Below are 19,326 nucleotides of genomic sequence, written 5' to 3'. Positions count from 1 at the left end.
ACACATTTTTTAAGAAAACCCTACGAAAGGTCTATATAGGTGTGTTGATTTCAAATAGCTTGTTTGTGGGGTGTAACTTTTTTCTAAAGGGTAGACAAATGAAAATTATGATTGGACAAATGTGGACAAATCGTGGACAAACGAATGCAATTTGATTTTGATCAAAACTTGCATTTGGGGGTGGCAACTTCACGAAGCTGTGTTTACCTTACTAGTCATGAAGCATTCGAGCATCTTCTTCAATAAAGATATTTTTTGAAAATATCTCGAGATCTGATCATTCTTTTGCTGTGATACCCTAATCATTTTTTACGTAGAATGAACAGAAGAATCGATCTGTATAAAAAAAAAAAAAAATATGCATTTCTATTTAAAGAAATGATGCAATTGTTAATTGCATATGCACTGCTGCATCTAAACAAAATTTGAAGGCCTATAGATGTAGTGCTCTTCGAACCATTTGTCTTTCTCCTTTGGCATTTTTTCGTAAATGCAATAATAACGGAGTTATAAGTTGAAACAATTGCTTGGACCACCCTGTACAGGGTGTCCCAAAAGTCGGGGAGGAGCCGGAAATGGGGGATAGGTGAGACGATTCTGAACAACAATTTCCTTTGCAAAAATGTCGGATGGGGCTTCGTTAAGGAGATATTAAGAGAAAACCCCGACCAATCACAGCGCGCGCTCGGCCGCGAGAGGCGGGCTCGACCGTCCTTGGCTCGAGCCAGCCAGTCGCGGCTGAGCGCGCGCTACTGAGACGCTGTGATTGGTCGACGGTTTTACGTTAATAATTCAAAAACGAAGCACCATACAACATTTGTGCAAAGGAAATTGTTGTTCAGAATCGTCTCAGCTACCCCCCATTTCCGGCTCCTCCCCGACTTTTGGGACACCCTGTATATCTAGCTTGAGAATTATATTCTGCTATCTACATAATTTTGTTATTTGCATTCCTCCACCCGAAAAAATAACACAAGCGTAAAGAAGAATTCGAGTATTCATTTTTTAATGGATACTAAATTAAATTGAAGGTTAGATGGTTCGCACGACCCCAAGTTCGTACTTTACCGAACCGTTCCCGATAAGAAAAGGCCCCGCGCCGCCGAAACTCAAAGCTCTGGACGAATTTTTCTGAGAAGTGTTTTGCACCGTACTTTTTATCCCCTCGCAACCGCAGATCGTGGTATGCCGGGCATTGTTATGCGCGCCACGACACACTGAGCTCGGCTTTCTTTCAACCAACCTGAGACTTTTCATCGCCACATTACAGGTTGTTTTCGTGTCTCTCTTTTCATTCCGCGTACGGTTTAAAAGAAGCGACGGAATCGAAAGAATCGCTCCTGCTTAACGCGATTTCCGACGAGCAATTTCGGTTAACCTCCTCGGAGACGAATTATTTCAACGATACGCAACGAAGCGCGAGGTGCGAAAACGGAGAAACGATTTATCGACCGTGCATATTCCTTATCGATTCAGATATTATCAATAAAGAAGGGGAGAGTTGACCTGTCGGTAAGTGGGAGAGGTCCTAAAGACTATTTTCGTACATCGGCTGGTAGAAGAAGATAGGTAATATGTCATTCTTTCTTTCTCTTTCTACACTCGTACAAAAAAAAAAATAGGGAACACTTTATAAACCCTAAAAAATAGGCTATATTCCAACAGCTGCAAGTCGGTGAAAAATCATCGCACGAATAAAATGAAAAAAGCGTTTTAAAGCTTGAAGTTTCAACTTCAGCATAATACCACATCGCATAATAGCACGTCAAAGTTGAAACTTCAAGCTTTAAAACGCTTTTTTCATTTTATTTTTACGATGATTTCTCGCCGACTTACAGCTATTGGAATATAGCCTAATTTTTATAGTCAGAAAAAAGAAAGATCACTGATCGGTTGGCAATGTATTGAAATACCAGCGATGTATTCCCGAACCTGAAGCGCACCTCGCTCGTCCCACGATAGGGGACGTGGGCTAGCGCTGTCTTTACAAATTTCTTTTTTTTTTTCTTCTGTCTTTCTTTTTTTTTTCAAAGATTCCCGTTCGCCTGTTTTACGCGCTCGACTGACCCGAGTCATGTACCCACGACCTTGCGCTTAGCTGAATAACCTTTGTACGTAGTCGTGTATAACGCACTCGAGGCCGAATTGAATCCAGTTCCTCGAAGCAACGCGGCACTTCTACTTCTTCTACGGTCGCTTTCATCGTTCCAACGAATGCTCGCATTATATTTACGGACACTAAATTCACGCTACAGGGAACTTCCACCTCGAAAACGCTCGAAATAAAACCTAAAATCGTGCCAACAGGACATTTTCACTTTTGCTCGCATTTTCTATTTTTCGCGACGTGAATTTTTAATTAAAAAAAAATCTGTACAAATTTCGTAAGATTCGCCTATCCGTCCGAAACGTCTCTGATTTTTTACAAAATTTTTCGTCTAGTAATATCTTGCAAAAACGTGATTTACGATTTCACCTCTTCTACCTCTCCCCCCACTCCTCTTTCCTAATTTAAAAAACTGTAAAAATTTCGTAAGGTTCGCCTATCCGTCCGAAACGTCTCTGATTTTTTACAAAATTTTTCGGCTAGTAATATCTTGCAAAAACGTGTTTTACGATTTCACCTCTTCTACCCCTCCCCCTCCCCCCCCCCTCCCTCCCCATCCCGGAAAGCTAAGTCCCAGATATAAAATTCGACAAATATCATGTTTTTTGTTCTATAAGCTATCGAATGACCCATAGCAAATCGAATTTGACCCTCTTTCCCTTTCTCTCTTACAGCCTAACTATTACGAACGTTGGATGGATTATGCGAATCTCGATATGGCCATTTTGCACGATAAAACAACGTTCATTTGAAACGAAACGACGCCATGTTGGCTAAAAAGCTCATCTCCCGCGAATAAATAGTACAAATAGATGGACTGATACATCCTTCGTATAAAATAATTCGTATCATCGGAACAAATGTCATATCATAACACAAATCAAATAATATCGAATCTAATCACGCAGTTATCAATTGCATATATCAATTATAGAGAAATATTCTAATCGTCACTCACCGAACAGCAAGCGTCGAGCAGGTTCACCCCTCGAAATCGAATATCGCGGCTTACTTCTGCTATCCCGCTGCATCACCCTTCATTCTGCCTTTATAACACGTTTCGTATTAACGTATTATGTTTAGCAGCCCAATAAAGACGATTTATGCTCGATGTATTATCGGTGCAGCACGCTTTCTTCCGAAAACGAGAAGCTTCTTTGAGAAGAGGTAGAAAGTGACGCCAACTCTAATTACCGATCTCGTTCTCCAACACTAAACATATCAAACAATTAGTTAGTTTCTACTTTCAAATATCTTTACCGTGAACAGTTTCGGTACATTGGTTTCAATTTCCTTTCGATACGTACCTACTTTATCTGCATTTTTCTGCTGGACGATCTGACGGCGCTGCATCGCTCGTACCTCCGGCACTAAAATGGCCGAATTAACGGCTTAGACAAGATACTTTTCCGATTTCGCGTCTTAGAAGAATTGTTTAAAATCAGCACGACAACTTTGTGCATGGAAGCGCGCCTGTAAGACGTTTCAACATTGACCGTGGCAGCACTGCATGGAGTCACCCTCCAATCAGCTCCAATTGTAGAGCTGACATTTTGTCGGCAAACATAACCTAACTTTTTAACCAGCTCGAATCTCTCCAGTGTTGTGTATTTACAGCAGATAATAAATTGCATATAATTTCGAGGGGAATTTTATCGAGTTAACCCAGCGACATGTCGGAACGTAAAGTTTTAAACGTGAGTAAATTTCTGTATTACGAAAACTGTAACAAGAATTATTTATCTATGTCATTGGTTAATGCATGATATTTATTTCAGAAATATTACCCGCCCGACTTCGATCCGTCGAAAATCCCTCGTATGAAATTGGCCCGTAATAGGCAATACACAGTACGTTTGATGGCTCCTTTTAATATGAGATGCAAGACTTGCGGAGAGTACATTTACAAAGGAAAGAAATTCAATGCCCGCAAAGAGGATGTTGAAGGCGATGATTATTTAGGTATACGAATTTACAGGTTTTACATAAAGTGCACCCGGTGCCTCCAAGAAATAAGTTTCAAGACCGATCCAAAGAACACCGACTATGAGATCGAAGCGGGAGCTACTAGGAATTTCATGGCCCTTAAATTGGCCGAAGAGCAAGCTCAAAGGGAAGAAGATGAAGAGAAAGAAGAGGAAGCGACTAATCCTATGAAACTTCTAGAGAAAAGAACATTGCAATCGAAACAGGAATTGGAGTTACTGGAATCTTTGGAAGAGTTGAAAGATTTGAATCGCAGACAGCAAACCATCGATTATGATCAAATGTTAGAACAATTTGACACTGTAGCTGCTAAACAGAGAACACAAAAAGAACAAGAGGAATATGACGAAGAATATATTAAATCAATATTTGGCAAAAAGCAGGCAAATACGACTGTTGTTGAAGAAGAAATTGTGGAATTAGATGAAAATGAAAGTATCGAACCTCCAAAGAAAATGGTTAAGAAAAACAAAAAGACAGAGGAAAGTAGCAGCGTTCTGAGAACAGATGAAGAAAAGGTACGTATATGAAATGCCAGTAATTGTCAGAGAAGTACTTGATAAAATTAATTAAACATTTCTCTTTGTTTCTAGGTTGGAGATAGTCAGTCCGTGAAAACATCCGATGCATCGTTATGGTCCGAAAGTACGGGAACGTCTTCGAGTAGAAAGAATTTATTAGGTATAGTTAAAAGAAAAACAAATTTAGGTGTAAAAGTAAATTCAAATTCTACGGAAGAGAAAAGTAGTCAAAGTGCGAATACAATCACGTCTGAAAGTACAAACAATTCATCCCGCAATGCTCTATCCTTGTTAGGAGCTTATTCGGGCAGCAGCGAAAACGACAGCGATTAACACAATGTTCGATATTGTATATACAATTAAATTTAATAAAATTTATTACGAAATAAAATGTACCTATAAACACAGTATAAGATATAAGTAAGCATAGACGAATATATATATATATAAATCGAAATACATAAATGACTTTTAATTTTACAAAATTTCAGATACGGAATTGCTACTTAATTTGTATGGATTTTTAAACACCACGAACGATACTTGCAATCGATGGTGTTTGAACCACCTTAAGAAAGTTCCTTACAGGATGCTGAAGCCTTTACCCCTAAAACATAGAAAACACAAGCGATCAGAAATGAAGAAATTAGGAATCGGTCTGTTTCAAAGGCTAGGCACTCTGTAAGAAACTTCCATATCAACGATGCAACATTGAAAACCGTAGCAGGGAGTACCTAGCCTATTAAATCAGACCATTTTTACTACACATTCAAATTTATTCGTAAACGTACATGATTACTTGTTCCAAATTGAAATTACACTAACAGGTGGAAATACGAGGACATTCGCAATTCATTGCTATACCATATCGCGTATGGTATACAAATGAATCATCGTATTATGTAGCGTTTAGACCACGCAGACCTATTGTATTAACCTACAATGATTCGAGCCATTCAAGATTTTACGAGGAACAAATTTATAGCCTTTACTCTCACAGCAATGAAATGCTTTGGAATTATAGCAAAACGTCGTAAATGTCAGGGTATCGAAAGTCTCTTAGTAAAGTAGACGATAAAACGTATCTTTACAAATCGTCGTAACGAGATTTGGTCCTGTTCGTCAGCGGTGGTCGAATGGGATAACGATGACGACAATAGTCTTCTCTCTGATAAGAACTTAACAACTCCCTGCTACTATCGTCCATGTTATCAGACTCCTCGCGCAGATCGCACATCACGGTGGCGTACTTCCTACTTCCAACGGTTGCTGGTGGATCGTAACGATAATCGTCGTCGTGAAAATTCTCTCTACTAACTGAACCTTTGGTTTCTTCTAAGTTAGAGGTGTCTCCGAGCCAAGTATCGTCTTTATCCGACCACTGTCCATCGTCTACTCGTAAAGGTACGACTTCCTGTCGACAACGCTCGCAAATGTAAGGTTGCTCCTCGTCGGAAGAAGTCTGTCGCGGAGTGTAATCCTCGTAGTCGTGCAAGGATTGATTGTCGGTATTGTCAGTTCGCGATGCGATGGTATTAATCAAGACGTCCGACCTACCACCCGAATCGTACCGGTTCTCGTTCGAGGCATAGCGCAAATCGGAAGACCGTTGCAACGAAGGCTGATCGGAATCGCTAAAATAATCCTGCGACAATCTATCTTGGTCGCTGTTCGCGTCAACTTTAGAAGACGAGAACCTTTCGTACCGCTGTTCTTTGTTCCTCTGCAGAGCGAGCTCCAGTTGGGCGATGCGGTTCTCCAAACGCGTTCGTTGAGCTTGGGCACGGTCCTGCTGGTCCTCCATCAGCTTCACCATCTTCTCCAGACGCATTATCTGCATCTGCTTGGCTTGCAGAGACGAGTACAGCTCGTGGATCGCCTCTGTCTTCGCGGCAATCTTTTCGTTGTCGAATTATAATATTTACTAACTACCGCGGTATACTATTCTTATTCGCGTTTATGTAGTTAGGTACTCCGTAACAACTGAACGCATTTAACTGGGTGTAATGTAGAAATAGATTTTTAAATGTGTATGTTACCGGCGAAGTCGGTCGCGCGGTGAACGATCTGTAGTTCATTTCTCTGTGAATTATTTTCATTCTTCATTATCTCTTAAACTATGCGACCAAATGAACATGCCGTAAAGGACAAATTTTATCTTCGTGAAATTTCTCATATTGTACCTGACAAGTGCCATTCAAATGCACCTTATAATTTCGTATTCATTTTTGACATAAAAATGGTTAGTGCGGTTTAGATGTAAAGCTAGCTGTGTCATCGCCAATATTTTTGTATTACGTATAATGTAAAGTAGCCAAGCAACGTTTTTCTACCGACTTGATTTACAAATTTTGTATGTATCGAAATAAAACATAGCTTATGTCACTCATGGACAGCGTAGCTTTCTATCGCTGAAGAATGTTTAAAATCGGTTCAGTTGTTCCGGAGATTACCGCCTACATACAAACAAATAAACTTCATCTCTTTATAATACATATTAGTATAGATGAATGTCTTTTGACGGCGGTATTTTTTTGTACCTTTTCAGTGTACTCGTTGTTCTCGTCGTTGTTCGACGAGTCGGTGTTTTCGTGATCAACCTTGCCCTTCATCATGCTGAGCAACTCGTCCCTGGCCTTAAGGAACTTGTTCTGCTCGCGCATCACGCACTCGCGCTGCTCCAACTCCAGTTGTTTTTGGGTCAACGCGGTTTCCAGCTCCTCTTTCTGCTGGACAACACCAGCCAAATGATTACGGAGATCGGAAAGTTGTTGTTGAAGCTCGATCGTGTGGGCGCTTAGACCAGCTTTTCCACCTTCCCTCGATTGGGAGTGAAGGAGTGTCTGGATCTCTATCAACTGCTTTTCTAAGGTCCCATTTCTTTCTTGGCTGTATTCGATTGAAAACATTTGGTGTTAATGATAAATTATTGGTATTGAAACGGGGTTATATTAAAGACAGATGGACTTACGCGTTTTTTGCGACCTTTTTCAATTCGCAGTATTGCATCTTCAAGTTCTTGAGTTCGTTGTTTTTGAAGACCAGCTCCGTGGCCAGCTTCTCCCTCGTGTCGTCCTCTTCGTCGTTACTCTGGGCCCCCAAGAAGGGAAAGCAAATGATCAGAAATAATCGCGTATCGTAAACTGGAATAGAATAATATCTAACGAACGAAAAGTATCGAATCGAGTTCTTAGGACTTAGACGAAGACATGTCCCGAAAGTAGTGCAAACTAACGGCCGCTTGATGCATCACCGCCACGATCTCTTCCTTTTCCTGCTGTAGCTGCGCCAACATCTCTTTCTGCATCTCCACTTCCGCCCTTGCTGCTTGGAGCTCGTTGAACAACCGAACTTCGTTCTCCGAATGACTACCCTCTGAAAAGCAAACATCTTTTCAATTTATTCTCTCGTTTAACCCTTCGAGTGGCTCAGGAAATTTTCGTACGTGTCCCGAGAAATGCCAGACTATTTTATTTTAAGCTTCGCGAAATTTTTACACGATACTAAAAGCACGAGACTTCCTTTATTACTGAAAAAAATACTAATGAAACGTTGTAGGTTTAACAAAAAATAAATTCGTATAAAGAAAATATTTTCGGAAGATCTGTAACTTGAATCTTGTTTGTAAACGAATATAATTTAGTGTTCTGTTAAAATGAATCTCTTCAGTTATTTCTTTTTTTTACTCATAATTGTTGAAAAATAAATTCGTATAGAGACAATATTTTCACAAAACTTTGAACTTGAATCTTGTCTGTAACATGATTTATTGTCTGCTAAAATGAATCTTTTCAGTTATTGTTTCTCCATTCATAATTGTACTAGATATATCCTTTTAAAATAACCGTTCACGTACAATTATGCTCTTACAGGCACAATCCGTGGATGGGTTTTTTGGCGTTTGAAATCAAATATATTAGATATTGACGTAATTTTCGTAGAGCAAAATTCATTCTCTAACGTTCCTTGCCACTCGAAGCTTTAACGTACACAACTGCTTCGAAAAATTCCTTATCGTCCGTATTACCCGTGATGGTAAAGTCTTTATTCCTCTCCGCGAGTTCGCAGAACTGGTTGCTCTTCTCTTCCAGTTGTTTGTACCGTTCCTCCAGTTCGCTGAGCGCCTCCTCGGCTTCCTGCCTATTAAAAGTAGGACTCTCGAGTCGATCAACCCTTTACTACAAAAAAACCGTAAATCACCCTCACCTTTTCTCGCTCTCGGCTGCAACTTCAGCCGTAACCGCGTTCAGCTTCTCGGACAGCTCTTTGATCTTGTTCATCGTCTCGTTTTCTTTGCTGCTCATCTTCTCCTTCAACTCCACCAATCTAAAATCATTCCAGGTCACAAAGAAGGGGGGAAACATGCGTTCCAGACAAGAGGAAAAACATTAAAAACGGAAAGTGCAACCGTGACTCGTAGCTGTCCCGCTGTTTCTCGACCTTGAAGACGAGGGCCTCGCTGTTCTTGATCGTTCTCTGCATCTCCTTCATTTTCATATCCACCGACTGTTCCTTCTGTCTGACCTGGTTCTCCAGGTTCTTCACGTTCGCCTGCAGCATCTGGATCTTTCCCTCGTCGTTGGCCACGTGCGCCTCCAGCTCTCGTATCTTGGCTCGCGCCCTTTGCAACTGGACTTCCGTTTGCCGCAGACGCTCCTTGTTCTGATTGCTCCTCTCTCGCTCGGCCTGCAGTTCCTCCAAGGTGGCGTTCAACTGCGACTGCAACTCCCTTTGCCCTCCCACGCCCTTCAACTCCCTCAGCTTCGTTCGCTGGCCCTCGAACTCCTCCACCATGTTCCTCACGTTCTTCAGTATCTCCTCCACGGTCTTCGTTTCCATCTCTTTAATGTCTTCCATGCACGCCTGCGATACGATCGATTGCATCAGGGCTTCGCGTGTATCGCACTTCGCGAAGTAAATAAATTACCTACCTGCAAGCTCTCGTAATCCTTCCTGTGGACTTCCAGTTGCGCCTCGACCTGTACCAACGAGTTTCCCTCCTCGTTCTCCTCGACGCTGGCTTTCAATCGAGAGTCCACGAAGGCGACGAACTCCGACTGCTTGTTCAGCAGCTCCCTACACAAGCTCTGCGACTTCCTCGGGATCTCCTGCAGCTGACGATGCAGGTTGTCGACGAACTCCTCGCAGACGGCCATGTTCTCCACGCAGCTCTCCGGCTGCTCGTTCTCCGCGACTGGCTCGATGATCGTCGGCTGCTGCTTGGGCCCTCCGATCTCGACCTTCAGGTCCTCCAGCTTCCCAGGATCCTTCGCACCGCTGGCGATCACCTGCTCGCGCAGCTGGCTCATGTGGTTGTACAGATCTTGAGCTACTTTCTGCGGAGGATTTTTTTGCTTTGTTTTGTATTGCGTTTTAAGGCGAGCTTGAGGAGGTACTGGAACTCTATTCGCTCCCCTTATTTGCTATTGCACTGAATTATTCTAATTTTTTCCCCTCAGGCTTTTCCATTCCTTATAGTTTTTAGCCAGCCTTAATCCAACCATGAAAAATCGGGGCGGACCGGCCGGGATACGAAAACCCGAGTTCTCAGCGTGGTAGTCGGCTACTCTACGCACTGCTCTACTGTTCGATCTACTCTACTCTACTCTTTAGCGTTCGATTAACGTAGGATGAACGTTCCTTTCAGTGGCTCCAAGGGAAATTAACCGTTTGCACTCGAGGTCTTTTTTTCTGGTATCTATCAGCAACTCGAGATGCTTTCTTAGCATTCTATTGTCACGAATGCTAAGCTTAGATTGACTTCGACAATGAGAACTCTAATTCGAGATTTCCCTTTGCCTCGACGACAATCATTTTATTGACACTTCCAGTTTCAACGAAATTAAACCTAAAGGAAACCTAAAGGAGCATAGTGGTGACTGAGAGTAACCTCTCGAGTGCAAAGGGTTGAAAGTACGTCAAGAAGGAACTTGGGGAATAGTTACCTGTTTGTCCATCAAGTCCTTCTTGATCAACTGGTACCGTTTCTTTTTTATCGCGTATTGATTCTCGAGCTTCATCGCGGATCCTGCGGCTGCGGACATTGGCCGCTTGTAGGCAGTGGGACTGACCGACGGTTTCGCGAGTGAACGACGAGCGGAACCGATCTGCGATTTCGTGACACCGGAAGCATCTTCTCCGGTTGGGTTTGCAGGATCCCCCTGTATACAGAATCGTTACGAAATTGTGAGAATCATTATGAAATTGGTGGCGAGTACAGATGCGGAAGGAAGCAGTCGATACAATACATGAGTCGCATTGCGCGCCGATTGAGCCAACGGGACTTTGTTTCTCTGAGTCACGGGGGCTGGCCTGTTCACAGAATTCGACATCGCACCTTTCTGTACGGCACCATCAGATTCGATGTTTTCTATATTTTCACAGAGAAAAATGAGCTCGTACATACAGTCAGTCTCAGAAATATTCGTACCCTATGGGTCTATTAAGGGGCTTGAAATATCAAAAAATTGATAAAAATCACGTCCTTTTCGTTTCAATTGAAATTAAAGCGATTCTGGACGGTTCTGTGCAATCAGATTGAATTTCGAGCACCGGTAGTGGTAAACCGATTTCGATGATTTTGAAATATCAGCTCTTTGTTATCAAATACATTATTCTAAACAACTTTTCCTATATATATTTTTGTTTAGATATTCATAAAACACTTTCGACTAAAAATCATCGAAACCGGTGTTGAGCACCCTTGTACAATTAACAAATTATTATCTACATTGAAAGAAATCCGTTTACTCCAGTTCGCGAACTGTATTTCAATGATATTGTTCCACTACTAAAAAACATTCTCCATTGATATATCACGACTGACCGATGAACCAGATATGCTGAAAAAGTAATCGCTTCGGTGAAAATATTTTTCACTTCTTTTAACTCAACAACTACATTTATCTTAAAATTTACCCTTATCGAGGAAGAGATTGAACGCGATACTTTATCTAACCCTCACCCGATCGCATCAAAAGTTCCCAAATTACCGAAATGCAAAAACATGGTGCGAGAGAGAGGGGTGTCGATTAATCGAGGAATGGCTGGCGAGTAATCCAGGAATGGTATTCTACTCGAGGATCCGCAAAGAATCTCGACGGTGATTGCGATTTAGAAGAGGACGACAACGTCGCGGTTAAACGTTCCCGGTCGCGGCACGGCGATTAGGTTAGAGGGGTGACAGCTGGTGGCGAACAACCTGATGGATGATGCGTTGCTGTCGGCTGGCTCATTGCGGTGCGGAATCAATTTCGACGACCCGACGTACGGATGGCCAGATTTGGAAGTCTGCGGCACGTGGACGAATTTACGGGTGCTGTTATTGGAAAAACGGCCGAGTTTCGATTTCATGTTCCCACTGGTCGTGGACAGCGGGATCGCATCACCGTCTGCTCGCGAGACAGTCGACGACTTCGCGGCGTTGACGATGGCACGCGTTCCTTGTCGCGCAGGAAGAGGAAAGAAAAAATAAAAAAATAAAAATAAAAAATAACGAGCACTCCGCTACTTACGACGAACGCGAGCGCGTTAGATCGTCGTACAGCATGCTCGAGGCGCGACGGATTCGATTGCGTATGTGCAGGTTTGTTTGCGGCTTAGTTTGAACCGAAACACGATAATTTATAAGCCACGACGAAACTTTGAAAGAAAGGAGGAAAAATGATGACCGCCACCTGCGACAGGCAACTGTTACACCGTGTCGCGACGAGGAGTCGCCTAAAAGACAACGATGTACCGGGGTTTAAGAATGTTATTAATCATGCTCTACTTACAAATCGTGTACGAGTACACCGTTGCGAAATAATAGGAGGAAACACAGGCGCCGCGATAATTGCCGAAAACTGGGAGCACCGACGCATCGCAATTAAAACAGATGAGGCAATTTAGTCTGGAATAAGGCCGCTTTAATTAATGGGTGTAGCTTTTTTTTTAAGACCTTCTAGAAGTACCGTGAATCATCAACTTCCTATTCAGGAATGCTCTTTCCAAAAGTCTTTCTATTCCTACCGTCCGAGGCCTTTCGAGCGGCAGAGTTTTTAAATGAAACGAGTCAGAAGAATGGAATTTGACATTCTTCGAGTCACCGCTATCGTTACCGTTAATTTAACTACGCTGCTCATTTTGCTACGTTTTTAAACGATTGGAATCGCTTCATCCGGTACGGATAACAAAATAATTCCAGATAAGTGAATAATTCTTGGCCACGCCAAGCATTTGACTTCCAGGCCGCGGAAATCTAGGCAAATCATCTGCCAAGCTTATTTCAATTTCACATCTTTTTCTATTTTCTTGTTTTCTTTTTTATGGGGATCATCTATTTTTCAATGACAACTCCTCGAGTCCTCCACTTTTTTTTCATCTACTTGGCGTAATTTTTGTACTTTTTCGAAGCCTTTTATCGGATTTTGTTATGCGTACCGGACGAAGCGAGCCGTGTCTGACTCTTGCGGGAGAATCTCCTGCGGTGCACAGAGTTTTAAATGAAACGAGTCAGAAGAACGGAATGTGACATTTTTCAACTCACCGTCATCGTTACCGTTAATTTAACTACGCTGTTCATTTTGCTACGTTTTTAAACGATTGGAATTATTTTGTTATCCGTACCGGATGAAGCGAGCCGTGTCTGACTCTTACGGGAGAATCTCCTGCGGTGCGCGACGCGCACGCGACACGCGCAGGCAACGGGTTGTTATTAGCACGCCTCGCGAGGCACAGTCAGTTGCCCGGAGACCAGCGTACGCGAACGTCGTATCGAATGTGCTCTTCGGCAGTGGTTCACGCACGTGACATGAAGCTCGAAAGCCAATCGTTTTAACTGCGGTGCACGTGTTTCGTACATCGGTGTACATTTCGATCTAATCGTCGCAATGGTGAGTACTTCCCTTTTCGTACCGTTTAAAAATAACACTCGCGTTATGTTTGACCACAATGAAAATACACCTCGCGATGCCAGGCATCGAGTAGCTACGACATTTATGAATAAATTGTCGTTTAGCTCTGTTTCGGAAAAGATAACGCTGGAGATTGTAGGGATGGTGTTCTGGAATTTATTTCCGGAGCAATTGTTGTTTACGCGTACGTAAGAAATTTACGCGTGCGTTTCCCTTTAAAAGTTTCGACCATACTTCAGGCAGATTAAACTCCAGACGTAAATTCAGACGTGGAATAGCGGCGCGTACTGTGCCACGGTTAGAATTTACTTTTTAATTAAGATAAAGTAACCGTAATACGGGCAAATTAGTTGTTTACTAACACGATGTAGCGAATTTGAAACTAATCGTGCTAATCGTGTTTTAATTAACCTGCTGTACGATCTACGATTTTTGAATTTCTTCCAATTTTGAATTTCAAAATTCGACAATCGTGAATCTAATATATATATATATATATAAATAATTTTTTAATTAAGATAAAGTAACCGTAATACGGGCAAACTAGTTGTTTACTAACACGAAGTAGCGAATTTGAAACTAATCGTGTTTCAAGTAACCTGCTGTACGATCTACGATTTTTTAATTACTTTCAATTTTGAATTTCAAATTTCGGCAATCGTGAATCTAATATATATATATAAATAATTTTTTAATTAAGATAAAGTAACCGTAATGCAGGCAAATTAGTTGTTTACTAACACGATGTAGCGAATTTGAAACTAATCGTGCTAATCGTGTTTTAATTAACCTGCTGTACGATCTACGATTTTTGAATTTCTTTCAATTTTGAATTTCAAATTTCGGCAATCGTGAATCTAATATATATATATAAATAATTTTTTAATTAAGATAAAGTAACCGTAATGCAGGCAAATTAGTTGTTTACTAACACGATGTAGCGAATTTAAAACTAATCGTGCTTCAATAACCTGCTGTACGATCTACGATTTTTTAATTACTTTCAATTTTGAATTTCAAGTTTCGATAATCGTGAATCTGGTTAGAGCAGAGATGGGCAATCCGCTCCGTTCCATTTTGGTTAATAGGATATAGCGCCCTTAATTTCGCTTCGTTTTCAATTAACAGACGCTGTAGATCACTCATTAAACGTTTTCGTAGTCAACAATTATTCCGTCTGTTTGAATGAATGATAATCCGCTTTTGATGAGTCCTGAGGTAAATATTCGAGAACTAGGTGAAAAGAAAAATATCATATCATTAAAAATAATAGAATGAAGTTCGTAAACCTATCTCATAGAATTATGAAAATATCTACTTGCTCGATGATCATGACTTAGAACGATCATGACCTTGTACGAAAGGTCGTGAGTGCAGCAAAGATGCGAACCGACAGCGAGCCCTGACAGCGATAAACAATGATCTTTTGAACTTTCTGCAATATTTGTTTAGAATGAAATAGTCGAAACAATTTACGTCTACTAATAATTTCACCGAACCTTGGACTATAGAAAAGTAACGTTTCCGTTCGTAACGTAAATTTCGTTTCGCTGAAATTAGAAACACTAACGCGACGATAGACAATGGCGGAAGTGACGTTGTTACGTCCCAGCTTATCTGTGACTCTTTCTTGGGATCTTCGTCTTCAATTAAAGAGCTAAAGCTCACCTTAACTGTACTCGCTAACGAGAAAGAGCAATTCGGGATTGCAATGATTGTTTTCAAGGTTTAGCATTTAAATATATAAATAAATATGTATTGTTACAAAATAACGAGTTTATATTACAATATCGGTTTTGGGAAATCAAGTATACAATTATGTAGTTACGTTACCGCTTGTCGGTCTTACAGTTTGGTTGTACCAGCTATCTGTCGTGGTCCCAGGGCTGTCCTGTTGCAAGGATCTGTTTGTCGGCAACTATCACTCGCGACACGGGTCTCTACTAATTAACAACGGACTTTCCTCGGTAACGACGCGGCGCGCGTACGATTGCTCTATCCGTGACTACAATAATTTAGTATTTGACGACCAAAGCGCGACGCTGAGTGCCTGTTCGATTGACGATAAAGATTCGATGTGATCTTAACCGATTATACGTCGGACTTTCGTAGGTAACGACAACGCGTGAAGTTAACCTGTCCGCGACTACAAGATTTCGGTAATCACCACGATGAGAACGTACTGACAGCGGAATAAAAAAGAGCGCACCGTGGGGCGTGTCCACGGGTTTATATATTAGCTGATCCTCGCATGGCACGAGCCGCGTTCGAGAACCTTCGCTTCGGCATCCGTTGAAATCGGGATGGGTCCCAAGTTCAGCGGATGTGCTGCCGTTGAGTGCTGACGCCTATTTCGCTGATTCGCAGATCGCACGATTCGGTTCCCGAGAAACGGTTTCCGAATCGTATGTCAAGCGCATTTCTAAAAGTATCTGATCTTAACTATTCGCGATGCGAGATCGATGAAAAGGGACACCGGCAGGGCCGGATGTAACAACGTTGACCGGTTTCCAATCAAGCCGCGGCAAATTAGAATCGGAGCCTTTCAGATCGAAACAAAAGCCGGCCGTCGGAATAGATTTTCATTGAAACCCTCTTGGCGATGTTTTTAGGAAAAATTGCTACTATTCGGAGGCCCGAGAGCCCTCATCCGCGACTTATTGACAGTCGGATGACGTATCGACGTTTCACGAAATCTGTCGCTGATAGTTTCAACCCGCTAGACTCGATCCTCGAGGACTCTCTTCCTCTCCCATTTCCTTCCTCCTTTTTTCCTTTTTCTTTTTTCATCTCGATCCGTTCGCGTTACTTGGGCTACGGTCACGTGGTAGGGGTAATTTGCGTCTGAAGCCATCGCTTTGATGGGGAACAAAGTAGAGCGCAATCTCGGACTAAAAGCCATTCTTACCCCGGGTCCGCACTGCGCGAACGCGAAACAAGAACATACCCTAAAAACATTCGCAAGGGTGTTCTTACTGTCGCTAACATGCCGGCGAACATCTACGATGTTCGTACTCCTGTGAAACTGATGTTATTTCGTGGATTCGGGCGATCCGCATCCCCTCCATGGTTGGAAATGCTCGAAAGCAAACGACCGTTTACGACCACTCGTCGGCAGATACTCCAAAGGGATAATATGCGTGATCGTAGTTAATATTAGTTCCTTAATATTCATCCAAGTTTTTATGCTTTTTTTGTTGTATCTTGATGAAAATATATGCAACGCATTGGCGAGATTTTTCTGATAAAAATGATATCAAACACGACGCAATTCAGACAATTTTGAGTTTCGCTTATAACAAGTAATAGATTTTGTTACAGCCTATATATGTATTACACATACTATTCTTCAAGAAATGTTTGTTGACTTTTTTTTTTAAGACAGTATGCTTGCCTATTAATATTTTTTAAAATACCGTTTTACGTCCCTTGTCAGCTTCACGTCTTAAAAAAGTTAGCTTTGTGAACCTGATGCCCGACTTTTCAAAAATTCATTTGTTTATGGAAAATACTAGCATTTCGTTTGTACTCGATTGAACCATTAATAGTTTCGTTTGTACCTTCATCGATTAATAAATGAAAAAAATAAAAAAAAAAAGTCACCCAGCATCCGACATTGAGATTTTTGTAATCTGTTTTTTTCACTTCGTTTATACTTCGCTAGTTTAAATTTTACAGCCAATTGTCGTACGCGTAAGAAAGGAGTAAATTAATTTTCAAAATTTGTTTAATCTGTTCTTCCTCTGTGCCTGTAACTTGAATTTTGAAAACAATGCGGTCTCATTCCCTTACGTTTCCACTTCGAAATGAGTTCTTCAGAAATACCCAGAATTGATGAGCGACGAACTCTCCCCTTACGCGTATAAACAATTGCTTATAAATCATAAACTATCGAGATACAAACGAAACGAAAAGCGATACAAACGGGTACAAACGATTCCAAAGAATAGGGAAAAAACAGATTTCAAAAGTTTCGATGTCGGGTGCTTGTCATTTTTTTTTATTTTTTTTTTATTTATTAATTGATGAAGGCACAAACGAAATGGTATTATTTTCCATGAAAAAAATGAATTTTTGAAAAGTCGGGTATCAGGTTCACATAGCTACAAAAGTTACCTAGTTTTTCCATAGGCCCTAATTATCTCCTGGCTAGAATTTTACAATCTGTTTCCTATTTTCGAACCGACTTTCTAATCGGTTACTGGCTCACAAAATCAAGTATTAATATTATAAAAATATTGCATAGTGTAAACGAAACTTAAAGTTGTCTGAATTGCGTCGTGTTTGGTGCCATTTTTATCAGGAAAATCTCGCCAATATATTGCATATACTTTCATCGAGATACAACAAAAAATATACAAACTTGGACGAGTAATAAGAAAATAATGTTAACTTCGGTCACGCATATTATCCCTTTGGAGTATGTACCTACCTGCGGCTGGTCATAAAGACCAGCCCCACGGTTGGAAAGAATAGCAATATCCAAGCTCCGAGGGTTTGAAAAGGGACAAGAACGAGGAAAAAGGCGATGTTTTTCCCCGAACGTGTTCGCCGGATCCACCACCTCGTGGATCGCTGCATTTGGTTCGCGAACACAGTTTTCGCCTAATCCAGCTACTTTTACGACTTTACGCCTATTAGGAGTGTCATTTGTTAGCGAACTCTGCTATTTCCCGTCCACACTACGGCGAAAACCGGTGAATAACAGGGTTAGCTACCATGTTCACGAACGATGTACGCGAACCAGTGTTCGCGCAGTGTGGACCCGGGGTTACACGACGAGGTAAACACTGGGACGATGGGAAAATCATGGTCGTGGATCACAGTGGGGTATTGTCTGAATTTCTGTTGGCGGTTCGGAGTCGAATGCAACGAAAATGGCAGAACGCCAATTCGTGCGGACTATCTTTTACCTCTACTCGCAGCTTCTTCGATCAATATATTCAAAGACGAGGGACTCTTACGGCTAGCTAGCTTATTATTCACCCATGCTAATGCCCGATCAAGCAAGTTGCGCGAAATTACTTGATAATGGAATATTTAGGTGGCGGGGAATGTTCGCTGGAACTGGCTTGGGAGATTATTAACTTAGCCAGCACGAGCTTGCTGTCCCTGTTGCTATATAAACGTTATTCGAGGAATTTTTCTAATAAAATCATGCATAGTATAATGTAGGAGTCTGATCGAAAAATAAGGCACGGAGATTCGAACCCACGGTCCTCGGACCAACACAACTCGGACGTTATGATTCGTGTTCTCGTTTCACTCCTTATTGTCGGATATAGACCTTCAATTATGGGTCGTTGTATTCGCTTTGAAACGCTCTATCGGAATGCGTATAAGAAACTACATGATTTTGTTTAGAAGACAGAGTCCATCTTCATATATCTTCTACGCATGCATTGATAAAAAAGTTATTCACACTACGTTATATGGACCTCGAAAACGAACGACTCTTGTCCTACGCTCTTTTTTCTATCGCTAAAAGTTAGCGGATTATTCAGCTGGTCTATTTTAAATGTCTCACACTGCATGATCCTATAGACGCATAGGGACGTAAACACGTTTATCTAGTGTTCCGGGCGAATGCAATCGACGAACACCGAGGAAAACTGTCGTATTTTGTGTTATTATAGAGTTTGAGTACGCTAGTCAACGTTTAGCGATGGGTTTAGATGGAAATTGCATCGCTGGACGGACAAAAAGATGAATATCTAGTGTTCCTACTAAAGAAATCGATGGACATATGAAGGAAACTACGAAAACAAGTCATAAGGAAATAATATTACCAATGAAATTTAACAATTCAAAATTACAA

The 19,326-nt window shown here is 41.4% G+C and overlaps 3 protein-coding genes across 9 annotated transcripts in view; 2 read left to right on the top strand and 1 right to left on the bottom strand.

The window, feature by feature from the left end:
• Positions 1–3,652: 3,652 nt before the first annotated feature.
• LOC128892854 (splicing factor YJU2) lies at positions 3,653–5,099 on the top strand. The gene is made up of 3 exons (XM_054153454.1): positions 3,653–3,804; positions 3,886–4,611; positions 4,687–5,099. The coding sequence occupies exons 1-3, from the start codon at positions 3,781–3,783 to the stop codon at positions 4,945–4,947; spliced, it is 1,011 nt and encodes a 336-aa protein (XP_054009429.1). The 5' UTR covers positions 3,653–3,780; the 3' UTR covers positions 4,948–5,099.
• Positions 5,100–5,173: 74 nt separating this feature from the next.
• Positions 5,174–10,946, bottom strand: LOC128894607 (myosin heavy chain, clone 203). The gene is made up of 11 exons (XM_054156454.1): positions 10,863–10,946; positions 10,560–10,775; positions 9,546–9,950; positions 9,023–9,477; positions 8,821–8,940; positions 8,642–8,754; positions 7,850–7,989; positions 7,586–7,704; positions 7,137–7,503; positions 6,321–6,511; positions 5,174–5,221 (listed from the first exon to the last, which is right to left on the bottom strand). Exons 1-11 carry the CDS (start codon positions 10,944–10,946, stop codon positions 5,197–5,199), a joined length of 2,235 nt encoding a protein of 744 aa, XP_054012429.1. The 3' UTR covers positions 5,174–5,196.
• A 1,908-nt stretch (positions 10,947–12,854) lies between these two features.
• Positions 12,855–19,326, top strand: part of LOC128893302 (spondin-1) — a 29,700-nt gene continuing 23,228 nt past the window's right edge. For 2 of the 7 annotated variants that reach the window (XM_054154174.1, XM_054154199.1), the window contains exon 1: positions 12,857–13,487. In XM_054154174.1, coding sequence (XP_054010149.1) covers positions 13,485–13,487 — 3 coding nt within the window. In that variant the 5' untranslated portion in view covers positions 12,857–13,484. Of the gene's footprint in view, positions 13,488–19,326 lie in introns of all 7 variants that reach the window. The other 5 variants (XR_008461303.1, XM_054154207.1, XM_054154182.1 and 2 more) reach the window with 5 other exon arrangements.

Source organism: Hylaeus anthracinus, unplaced genomic scaffold (genome assembly GCF_026225885.1).
Source record: "Hylaeus anthracinus isolate JK02 unplaced genomic scaffold, UHH_iyHylAnth1.0_haploid 0, whole genome shotgun sequence".
Lineage (NCBI taxonomy): Eukaryota > Metazoa > Arthropoda > Insecta > Hymenoptera > Colletidae > Hylaeus > Hylaeus anthracinus.
Note: the sequence above shows the minus strand (reverse complement) of the source record. Positions and strands in the feature narration are given on the sequence as shown.

Coding starts and splice junctions, on each gene's coding strand:
- LOC128892854 (XM_054153454.1), top strand. CDS start 3,781: ATGTCGGAACGTAAAGTTTTAAAC. Junction 3,805..3,885: donor CGGAACGTAAAGTTTTAAAC/GTGAGTAAATTT, acceptor TATTTATTTCAG/AAATATTACCCGCCCGACTT. Junction 4,612..4,686: donor TGAGAACAGATGAAGAAAAG/GTACGTATATGA, acceptor CTTTGTTTCTAG/GTTGGAGATAGTCAGTCCGT.
- LOC128894607 (XM_054156454.1), bottom strand. CDS start 10,946: ATGTCGAATTCTGTGAACAGGCCAGCCCCCGTGACTCAGAGAAACAAA. Junction 9,951..10,559: donor AGGACTTGATGGACAAACAG/GTAACTATTCCC, acceptor AATCCTCCGCAG/AAAGTAGCTCAAGATCTGTA. Junction 5,222..6,320: donor CAGAGGAACAAAGAACAGCG/GTACGAAAGGTT, acceptor TCTATGTTTTAG/GGGTAAAGGCTTCAGCATCC.